The sequence below is a fragment of the Limanda limanda genome, chromosome 5, assembly GCF_963576545.1.
Source record: "Limanda limanda chromosome 5, fLimLim1.1, whole genome shotgun sequence".
In the NCBI taxonomy this organism is placed as follows: Eukaryota; Metazoa; Chordata; class Actinopteri; order Pleuronectiformes; family Pleuronectidae; genus Limanda; species Limanda limanda.
Window position 1 is genome coordinate 5,769,017 of NC_083640.1, and position 12,215 is coordinate 5,781,231.

General features: G+C 44.6%; 1 protein-coding gene across 1 annotated transcript in view; it reads right to left on the minus strand.

The window, feature by feature from the left end:
* The window catches only part of fbrsl1 (fibrosin-like 1), a 343,354-nt gene that overhangs the window by 115,263 nt on the left and 215,876 nt on the right, over positions 1-12,215 (minus strand). The window contains exon 5 of the mRNA XM_061071798.1: positions 10,746-10,775. Coding sequence (XP_060927781.1) covers positions 10,746-10,775 — 30 coding nt within the window. The remainder of the gene's footprint in view (positions 1-10,745; positions 10,776-12,215) is intronic.

Consider the following 12,215-nt stretch of genomic DNA (forward strand, 5'->3'; position numbering starts at 1 on the left):
GGAGGCTTCCCCGCGGCCCGAGCCACCGTCTCTAACACTGATGTAGCTCAGTGAGGAACAGATTGAGCCTCCAGGCATCGCTCTGTACTGCTGCTCCCCTCCTCTCTCGCCCCTCTCTCTCTCTCTCTTGCTCTCTCTCTCTCTCTCTCGCTCTACCAGTAGCTCTGTCGCACTCGCACTAATCCTGTCAAGCCAACACAGAGACTCGTGTACACGCAGCACATATGCATGCATGTACATACTATATGCAGTGGTGGGAAGTAACAAAGTAGAAATACTTTGTTACTGTACTTAAGTAGATTTTTTTCTCACATCTGTACTTTACTAGAGTACTTCTTTTCCTGACGACTTTTTACTTTTACTCGTTACATTTGAACAAAAATATCTGTACTTTCTACTTCTTACATTATCAAACTGGCTCGTTACTTGAGCAGCGGAGGTTGGCGCAGTTCTCTCTCTCTCACTCTCTCTCATCTAGGGTTCAAAATTTGTAAAATTATATTCATATTGTTGTCATAATTTTTCAGTCAGTTGAGATAAATCGTCAGGAGAAACATTTTGGGTTGTTTTGTCTCTGTATAGACCTACTATAAAAAGCACTTTTCATTTTTAATTTTGGTACTTGTACTTTTACTTTTGGTACTTAAGTACATTTCAACACCAGATACTTTTGATACTTAAGTACTTTTAATATGAGCTACTTTAAGACTTTTACTCAAGTCATTTTCTGACGGGTGACTTCTACTTTTACCGAAGTCACTTTCAGGTAAGATATCTGTACTTCTACTAAAGTATGGCTTTCAAGTACTTTATACACCACTGACTATATATGTGTTCGCACACAAACATCTCAGGGGCTAAGGAAGCTGAATAGTGCACAAAAGCACCTTCTGACGTACGGCCTTATAACAGCAAAAAAAACTGATCCCACTTAACTGGAAGAAGAGAGAGAGGTCCCTTCATTTAAGCATTGGTTGACTGATCTGACAGACACCTTCCATTTGGAGAGAATTCGATTTATTCTGAAAGACAAGTTGAGGGACTTTGATAAAAATCTGGCAAACTTTGGTCTCTCATCTCGATAGAGAATCTGATTGAGTCCCTAGTTGGATGCACTCCTTAGGGGGGTGGGGGGGGGGGGCATTGCTTGTTTACTTTCTATTCTTTTTTGTCATGTCCTTTTTGTAACTGCTAGTTGACTTGGCCAAAGTATTTTATTGACCAATTGTTTTATACCTTGTATTACTGTGTGTATATATATATATGCATATTTATTTCATTCCTATTTATTCAATGTATTAACTTTTAATGCATCAACTTTTTTATTGTACCCTCGGCACCATTGTAAATGAGGGTCTTATCCCTCAATGTGTCTTCCGAGGCTTAAATAAAAATTCAATCAATCAATCAATCAATTTTGTTTCATCAGTTGTGTTGATACAGGGCATTGCTTGGTTACTTGCTATTCTTTTTTGTCATTAGTCTTTTTTTGTCAGGGATTACTTTTTCACCTTCTGTAAAAAACAAAGGAAACATAACTGTCGACTGTTAATTTCTCTGTTATGTGATTGGTTTCCCAATAAACATATTTGAAACATATATCGCTAAACACAAAATCGCTAACTGTATGCACAGTAAAAAAAAAAAAAAGCCACACCCACTGAGCGCCTGGCTGCTTCCTCCTCCTCTTCCTCAGACAGGGATGTGATGAGCTCTACAGATGCTGTTTACTGAGCTCTGGCCGGCGCTCAGGGGGGAGGAGGCGGAGAGGGAGGGTGGGATGGATGGAAGGAGAGGCAGAAGGAGGTAGAGTCAGGGGGCTGGCAGGCCACAGCCGTAATGAAAAGAATCTGGCGGCAGCCCACTGTGTGCTGGTCATGAGAAGCATGTGCTGCCGGGGGGGCTCTACTGCTAATTTCAGGGGGCAGCCAAGCGTTTCACGCTCGACTTGTCATCGGGCCAGAGGGGGCATTCATACTGGGTGACAGCAATTGCGAGAGGGCGGGTAGAGGGGGTTTGAGGTGGGGGGTGCAAAATGAGAGGGATAAAGCCTCGGCTGCCCCCCCCCCACCCTCCTGCACCTCCTGTCCCCTCTCTGCAATGATCAAACGTTGTTGAAGGCAGCGAACAGAATTACAAGCGAGTGTCCTGTGGCAGCGGCTGGAGCTGGATTCACCTCTCTCTCTCTCTCTCTCCTCAGGTGGCACACCTCACCCCTCCACCCCCTGCTGTCCCTATGGGATTTAATACTTGTATGTTCCTCGTTAACATGACAATAATAATTGGTTACAAAAGCAGGCTGTTTATAATCCCACACACTCAGAAATAGAAATAGCACTTATTCATGTGGCTACACCGCATCTGGGGAGAACGGATACCGTACACATTTAATTTGATATCACAATCAGGGTTGCAAAGGGGCGGAAAGTTTCCGGAAACTTTCCATGGGAAGTTAAGCTCGGGAATTTTGAAAAAAACAAAACTACGCAAATTAAACGCTGAGCAATAAAAACATCATTCAAAACTCTATTTTAAAGATGTATGGAATGCAGCACACACTGCACGTTGAGTTTCAACCCTCCACTGTGCATTCTTCCATCACATGCACAGATAACTCCCAGCATCCTTCACTCTACAGCAGGGCTATTGAGGCGTGCTGAGAGCCTTCACCCGGGTGAACATATTCACAGGGTTGCAAAGGGGCGGAAATTTACCGGAAACTTTCTGGAAACTTTCCATGGGAAGTTAAGCTCGGGGACTTTGGGAATTTTGGAAGAAAAAAAAACTACGCAAATTAAACGCTGAGCAATAAAAACATCATTCAAAACTCTATTTTAAAGATGTATGGAACGTTGAGTTTCAACCCTCCACTGTGCATTCTTCCATCACATGCACAGATAACTCCCAGCATCCTTCACTCTACAGCAGGGCTATTGAGGCCTGCTGTAGAGTGCAGGACTAGTCAGGTAAGTTTCCATGATATTACTGGGAAAATATATTAGCATGCTGATTGAGGATTGTTCATCTGTTCATCTAGCCTATTTCCATTCATTTATCCATCAATTGTAAAATATGTTTACAGACGATTCCAATTGTTTGGCTAACTATTTATATCTCTGGCATTGCATTAGTGTTTTTTTACAAACTTTTTTCTCATCTTATTCTACAGAACAATGCCACGTGCACTATCTCATGTGTGGAGACATTTCACTCCATCCAATGTAGAAGGAAAGGCTGTGTACATTTGCAAAGACTGTGCAAAGACCTATGTTAACAATGACACAACGATGCAGAAGCATATAGTCAAGTGCCCAAAGTTTCCTCAGGGCTCAAATCAGCCTATGACACAACAAAATGTTTATATTTATGTCTGTATATGACAAGGTAAATACAGTTAGTATAAATTACCCACAACATTTCCAGTTTATTCCCGTTAATTCCTGTTAATTCCCATGGAAAGTTTCCAAGTTTGAATATTCCACAATATCAACTTATATTGTGATATAGTAAACATTTTGGAAATCTCTAATGGTCGACAATCTATGATTATCTCGTGGTACGTATCATCATCGACTAACCCGAGCCCGGCCGTGCCCTTGGTTCCTCGCATCTTCCCCTATCTCCACAGGACTGGCAATCTGTTAAAGGTGAACTGACTGACGGACGCATCTCTAATCAGTGCCATCAACTGGCCCGAGGATTTGGTGAGCACTCAGGCTTTATCTCTAAAACGCTGCTAGATAAAATGAGAGCACAAAGTCACTGGAAATCGTTAAAGGGTTGAGACCAGGGGAAGAGAAAACACAGACGGGGGGGGGGGGGAAACACCCTGTCAGCCTGACCCCTAGATTGTGGATCCAATGGAATGAGAGAGAGAGAGAGAGAGAGAGAGAGAGGGAGGTAGAGAGATGCAGAGGTAAAAAGCCGGGGCTACAGAAGAGTGGATGCTAACAGCTGGAGCCGCCTCCCCCTTAAAGAAGAGGAGGAATAAAAAAAAAAACTGTCTCTAGTCTGGCAGCCAGGAGATGGAAGCGAGGGATGAGCGGGGATGAAAGGAGGAGTGTGAGATATGAAGTCAGCGATGAAAGGTGGGTGGCTGATGGAAGATGAGTGGATGGGGAACAGGGTGGGGTGGGGTGTGTGTGTGTGTGTTGGGGGGGGGTGGGGGGGGATTTACCAGCTTGCGAGGAGAGAAACTTCTGTTCATTGACTCTGAAACAAGCCGTCACACAACAGAGAGAAAAGGAATGGATGGGAAACAGAGAAACAGAGACAGGGAGCAGTGTAGAGTGAAGGAGGAGTGAGTGAGGGAGGGAGGGAGGGAGGGAGGGAGGGAGGGAGGGAGGGAGGAGGCGAGCCACATTGCACATCTTCAGGCTGTGAATAATTTAGAGGAGCACTGGGGAGACGAGACGAAGATGAACACAAAACACTGGCAGCGTTTGACCTAGAGCTGCAGCTACATCAGTGCACATCACAGAGCGGAGAGAGAGAGAGAGAGAGCTCTCTCCCGCTCGCTCTCCCTCCCCTCCCTCTCCCTCCCCCTCTCTCTCTCTTGCTCTTCTCCTGCCTCCCTCTGTGTCAAGGAGGAAACAGCTGTACGCTATTCTTGTTTCGCCTCACATTCCATGAAACTCAACAGAATGGCTGACAACTCCGTTTCACCAGGATCTCTCTCTCTCTCTCTCTCTCCCAGCCGGCTCTGGGAAACGTCGGGCGAGCTGGAGGAGCCGAGCAGAGAGTGGATGTGTGTTTAGCTCCAGGTGATGTGGGACAGATACACCTAGGGTTGCAAAATTCCGGGAATATTCAAAGCTGGAAACTTTCCATGGGAATTAACGGGAATAAACTGGAAATGTTGTGGGTAATTTATACTAACTGTATTTACCTTGTCATATACAGACATAAATATAAACATTTTGTTTTGTCATAGGCTGATTTGAGCCCTGAGGAAACTTTGGGCACTTGACTATATGCTTCTGCATCGTTGTGTCATTCTTAACATAGGTCTTTGCACAGTATTTTCAAATGTACACAGCCTTTCCTTCTACATTGGATGGGGTGAAATGTCTCCACACATGAGATAGTGCACGTGGCATTGTTCTGTAGAATAAGATGAGAACAAAGTTTGTAAAAAAACACTAATGCAATGCCAGAGATATAAATAGTTAGCCAAACAATTGGAATCGTCTGTAAACATGTTTTACAATTGATGGATAAATGAATGGAAATAGGCTAGATGAACACATGAACAATCCTCAATCAGCATGCTAATATATTTTCCCCAGTAATATCATCGAAACTTACCTGACTAGTCCTGCACACTACAGCAGGCCTCAGTAGCCCTGCTGTAGAGTGAAGGATGCTGGGAGTTATCTGTGCATGTGATGGAAGAATGCATAGTGGAGGGTTGAAACTCAACGTTCCATACATCTTTAAAATAGAGTTTTGAATGATGTTTTTATTGCTTAGCGTTTAATTTGAGTAGTTTGTTTTTTTCCAAAATTCCAAAAATTCCCAAGCTTAACTTCCCATGGAAAGTTTCCAGAAATTTACCGGAAACTTTCCGCCCCTTTGCAACCCTAGTGTAACTCCAGGTGATCTGGGACAGATCCACCAGATCCACGTGTGTCTGCACATCCCATGACACCAGCAGGACTTTAAATGACATCACACTGCACGTGAAGGAACGTCTTCAAAAACATCAAACAGGAGTCGAGCCACTTCGCTGCTACAACTTACCCAATTATCAGTGTCAGCTTAACGCTCCACTGGTGTTAAAACAGTTAATTTTAGTTATTAATTGAGCTCAATCAAGCAAAATGTCTTATATTCACGTTCAGCCTCTTATACGTGAGAAAACACCAATCAACAGATTATTATAGCAAAATATTAAACAAGGAATAATCATATACATATACAATACTTACATTAATACATTTCAAAGCTCAGACAAATTATTCACTTTATTTATCTGACTTTAAAAATAAATGAAAATAGTATGAATGTAAATAATGTATATGTAATATTAACCACCCACTACGTGACAGTACTTTTTACTTTACTTTTTGAGAGGCGGTGGACTAGTGGCAGAAACTTGGACTATGGGCAGAAAAGGTCTCTGGTTCGTCTCTGGTTCGACTCCACGGAGAAACAACAAGGAGACGAACCTGGATTGATCGATTGATTCTCCCTACCCTGTCTAGTGCCCCTGAGCAAGGCACCTTACTCCCCCAACATCTGCTCCCCGGGCGCCGTACATGGCTGCTCACTGCTCTGTGTGTCCTGCACCAGATGGGTTAAAAGCAGAGGTTAAATTTCCCGCCTTGCATGAGTGCAGGACGAGTCAGGTAAGTTTCCATGATATTACTGGGGAAAATATATTAGCATGCTGATTGAGGATTGTTCATCTGTTCATCTAGCCTATTTCCATTGATTTATCCATCAATTGTAAAATATTTTTACAGACGATTCCAATTATATCTCTGTCATTGCATTAGTGTTTTTTTACAAACTTTTTTCTCATCTTATTCTACAGAACAATGCCACGTGCACTCTCTCATGTGTGGAGACATTTCACCCCATCCAATGTAGAAGGAAAGGCTGTGTACATTTACAAATACTGTGCAAAGACCTATGTTAAGAATGACACAACGATGCAGAAGCATATAGTCAAGTGCCCAAAGTTTCCTCAGGGCTCAAATCAGCCTATGACAAAACAAAATGTTTATATTTATGTCTGTATATGACAAGGTCAATACAGTTAGTATAAATTACCCACAACATTTCCAGTTTATTCCCGTTAATTCCCGTAGTGTGCTTGTGCATGTCTGTGCATGTGTTTGGGACAAATAAATGTATCTTAACCTTAATTCTTATTTCCCATATGGATAAATGGATGTGAGGGGACATGATGCAGTGTGGAGTGAGGGACGGAGCTGTGAGCAGTGGAGCCTGTGGACAGCAGCAGTAAATAATCGCTGCCCTGTGATTAGGCACAGAAGAGGTTAAACAGAGCTTGTTCACGCCGCCTTTGTCAAGGTGCCATGAATCATCTGACCTAGTGAAGTGTGTGGGACTGTTTGTGTGTGTGTGTGTGTGTGTGTGTGTGTGTGTGTGTGTGTGTGTGTGTGATGAAAGGACCACTGGGCATCTGTGGTGGGAGTGACAGTTGGGCGGACAGAGGGCGGTCTGATCAACCCAGAAGGGAGGGGGCCATTTATTACTGTAATTAAGGAACCGTGGGAGGAGGAGGAGAGGGGGGGGGGGGGGGGCGCAGAATGTAAAACGCACACTCATCCGCACGTCGAGTAAAACCTTTTTTTTTCCGGGAGAGACGTGATCGTGTCATGAGAGGATCGGAGAAGTGGTGTGGAGACGAGAGACACCACAGATGGAGACCAAACAAAAACACGAGGTACCTCGGTTGTTTTCTCTCTCTCTCTGTATTTGCTCGCCCTCCTCCTCCTCCTTCCCTCCGACACCCCTCTCGCCTCCCTCTCTCCCCGGCTCCTGCCCGGCCTGCGTGGATGATATTAATGGGACGTCCCTTGTTTGTAAATGTGCCAAGTTGTGTAGCACCACTGCGGGCTGTCTATTATAGCAAGCCTCTGGGGCAGCTTCTCCATATGGCACCGCATATGGCACTCAGCAGCATCAATTAATGTTGTTATAATACTGATTTTTATGAGCTCGGGTTTCACTCCTTTCCTCTCGCTGTCTACCCCTTCCTACCCCCCCCCACCCACTGTCGTTGATTCCTTTGATTCTTCAAACCGCCTCTCTTCGATTCCCCCGAAAAAAACCCTTCGACAACCTGGCTTACGAACGGCGGAGCATCTGAAACAGTTTTCCCTCTTCTGCCAAATTCTGAGAGCTCCTACAGCAGCTCTGACTGAACGCCCCTCAAAGACCTTCACTTCAACGACTTTGTTCCCGCTCTGCCGCAAGAAGAGAAGGTAACGCTACTGCCGGCGTGTCAGGATCTTTGCATCTTCCTGTGAAGCTGAGAGACTTTCGATCGGTGAAAATATTAAAAGAACACGCGAGAGACAAAAATCTAGAGATCATGTAACATGTACTTGCAAATCAAACACAGATTTTTATAGCACCGGTTGTACTTTTGGTCGCATTAGCCCAGCGCCGGGGTCTATTAGCGCGTTAAATTAGGCCTGAATATAAGCACGAAACAATAGGCAGATGGATGTAAGAACCCCCGAATCTGAGAGGCCCTTTTTTGTTCCCCTGGTGCCTTTGGTGGCGGATGTGACAGGAAGGGGAACAAGAGCGTCGCAAAAAAGACTTCGCTTAAAAAGCTCCCAGCCACACCAGGCTTGTCAGCGTCGCCACAATTAGAGACGAGATCACTGGCGCTTCCCCGGCGAGAAACATCTCACCACCACTCCTCAATGGAACTCTTTTTGTTTGAGGAACGCACTCAAAGCCGGGTTTCTAAAACGTTCCGGATGGCTAATCACTCTCAGGATGAAAGGCCCCGGCGTGTTTCGCTTGTCTCGGCGTGGGGAGCTTCCCTTGCCGTTTTCTTCTGTCTCTGATTCTGACTGTTTTTTGTTCGTTTCTTTTTTCCAGCAGGCAGGCGGTGGCGGGCGAGCGAGCTGGCAGGCAGGCAGGCGCTGTTTGAAGGTGCAGTCAGACCTGAGTGCAGGCCTGATGCTTTGTAGTGATATTTCCAGCAGCACAATCTCATTACTTTTTGACGTGGGAGATGCGTGCAGGGGCGGATTGTCATTTCACGCTGTCAAAAGTTCCGTGAGGGAATGGAGACGGGGGAATGGAACTTCAATGACCTGCATGCCTACTGGCTCATCAAGACTGAATATATTAAACCGAGTAACACAGATAAAAAAGCCGAGTGAACCAGATCCTTGAAGATTCGTGTAAAACTTAATGTCCAGTCCCTAGGGGTGCTGAGGGGATTTCTCTCTTTATCTATAATCTATAATCGGATCTGTTTCACAGCCTCCTGAACCTGTCGCTGTACATCCGCTGAACCTAATTAATCTAAATACACTGCACTGCATATATATATATATATATATATACACAAACAGGCCTTTGTGTCTTGAGAGGAAAAGTCCTGAGGGAAGCATCCCACACCTCTCAGAGATGGTGAGAGCTCCTGGACGTTTTCACAAGGGACAATCATTGGCAGCTCCCTCCTTTTAAAAAAAAAAAAAAAAAAAAAAACTGGGGGGGGGGGGGTGTCCCTCGAAGTTGATTTCACACTGAGGTTCTTTCAATGCAGAGAAGAACTTTGCTCTGTTTAAGAAGCTGCCAGGCACTGATTGAAGCGCCTGGTTACCATGCGAACCCCGGCCTGTTGCTGGGGTTACTGTCCCAAAGTGCTTCCTGGGTAATTTTCGAGGTCACTGGTTTGTGCACGCCTATGCGGTGCAGATGCGCCCACCCTCATTCAGGGCCCAGCAGGAGCTCTTTCATTAGGCCCAGTGAATGGCCTCATTCATCCCCTTCAACCACAATCGGTCACGCTGCGTCTTCGCAGAGGGCCCAGGACAAACTTTTCTCTCTCTCCGCCCCCTGATCTTCCATGCACCGCCCACCTTAGTCATGCTTCACTTTTGTTTTGGAAGCATGAGGTGGCTGGAGCTTCAGGGCTCATTTCTGACTGCAGACTATACCATGGAAGGGCGATGAACTACTGACATTGCTGTCTTTTTTTTATCTTTGGAACTTTGGAAGATGAAGAAGATGAATAAAGACATTTTTTTTGGAATTTTGCAAAATGTACTCAACGCTTGAATCTGGCAACGGCAATGTAACATGTCCTTAAGAAGAATAACATTTTATATTAGCATACCAGGGTTCATACACATTTTGACCAATGGATTTCCATGACTTTTCAACAACTTTAAACCAAATTACCATGTCCAAGCATTTTGTGGAATCTCGTTGTATACGTGAAAGTGACAAAATTAGTATTTAAACTAACAATGAGAATTCCAAGGCACACAGTATACCTTACGCATACGCTCTCATACTAACTCAGTTAGTAGGCTATGAGAGCGTATGCCTGCTTATATTTTGAGCGTATTTCTTTAAAAGCATATGAATTTTTTAAAACTCAGCGTAAATGAACGACATAAAATATGAATATAACAAATTTCCATGACTTTTCCAAAACTTTTGGGATTTTTTGTTTTTCCAGGACTTTTCCAGGCCTGGAAATACACATTTTACAATTCCATGACTTTTCCAGGTTTTCCATGACTGTATGAACCCTGGCATACATTTTGAAGGTGCACTATTGTTATCACTCATAACTACATGCAACCCCTTTTCCAGACTCCTACTTCTATCTCAGTTTTGCACAAAATCCCAGAAGATCTGTTCTAGAAGAACTCTGAGCCATTTCAACACTACATTTTTTCTCTTTCCACTGAGTCACTTCGGTAACTGCAGTGTGAGCCATGCTTGTGGCTCCTCTACACCATGCCTCTATTTAGTCCTCGAGCGAGTTTCAGCTCTGCCCTAGTGAGAAGTGACTAATTGTCCTGAGTTGTTAGTGTGCCTGGAATGAGTTCCACTCCAATCGCTGACAGGGGTGCGCAATAATTTTGTTACTCCCTTCCTCCTCCCCTCTCTCTCTCTCTCTCTCCTGTTTGCAGCAGATTTAGCCCCGGCTGCTTCTCAAGCTACTGAGCTGTAAAATTGAGTGGACGGCAGGCAGGATACAGAATGAGACCTGGCATCGTGGACACACTAACCTTGAGGAGGGCCACTGCTGCTGGCTGCACCTAAAGAGATGGAGACAGAACGTCAACCATATTGGAATGAGGACGGTTAAAATGAGGAGGGAGGAAAGTCCAAGGGTAAAGGGAAAGGTGGAGACCCTTTCTGAAAAAGAAAAGGCAATATGACAGGCTGGGTAAAAAGCAGGTCTTAATCAGCACGAGGATGGAAAAACACAACACATAGATGACAGGATGTCGACCACACAGAGAAAAAAGAAAAGGCATTATCATCCAAACTGACCTTGTCTATCCTTAAATACCTTGTTCTTCCCCACTCCCTTCTTTAAGATACATTAGAGTATGTAATGCTTATACCAGTGTACACCTCAGCTGCTGTTATTGTTCATACAACATTTGCAAATAGACATCATCATTCTGAAAAATTTTAAATTTCTGACAACATGGACATATTTTGTGAATAAAGTGTAAATTACAAACTAGCCCGGGAACCTTTTATGTTTACGAGCTGTTCTTGGTAATGAAATCAACTTGTATAGCTGCTCTTGGAACGAATCCGGGCAATCAATTACTACGAATCACAAATATACTAGTTGCGGTTTAGATGTGAACAAATGGAGTCTCAGTCCCTTACAGATGATATTAGTGCTCTGAGCTGCTCTCTCTCCACGAGAGATTAAGCAGGTTTGTACTCTCCCAGGCGGGCGGCGCACCCCCCCCCCCCAGGGTGCTGCACTATCATTTGCAGGAAAATTACTTCAGTAATGAAGAATCCAGGCCCATAAATCCTCACGGCCTTACCTCCCTTCGCCGCCCAAGTCTCACTGAACAGCCAGTAAAAAAATTCCCTTTAAAAAATTCATAGTGCAATTTTGCTCAAATCCCTCCCAGCAAGCACAATTATGGAACTTTCATCTCAATTGATTTATGTCCTGGACTCCAGGGGGAGGGGGGGGGGGAGGTTGTGAAGGGGGAAGAAAAAAACAAGTGGTAAATCATTGTTTTTAAAAGCAAAGGCATGAGGCCTTTTTGTCACGTCCCACTGCACGTGTTGTGTAGAGCAGGAGCGAGTGGGATAGAGAGGTGCGTGGATGAGGGGAGGAGGAAGAGGAGGAAGAGGACAGGCAATGTCTGAAGGGTTTGAAAGCAGGAGTGAAATGGCTGGAGGGGGAGGAGGAGGAGGAGGAGGAGGAGGAGGAGGAGGGGAGGGAGATGGGGGTGAAAGGAGCGGTATTCCACTTGATTAATAACACTAATCAAATTATACAGTGTTCCACTGTGCCCTGAAATCTGGGGCCATAATGTCCTCTAATGGCGAGGTTCATGGAGCTAAACTTCAGAGGGAAAACACGGCGCTGACTGCTGCATGCCTTAATGAAGGCAGTAAAACATCCATTTCCAGAAGCCATGAAATGAAAGGCAAGATTGTACTGTAGATGTGCACCCGGTGGCTCCCCCACTGCAAAAAAAAAAATGGAAGGCTGT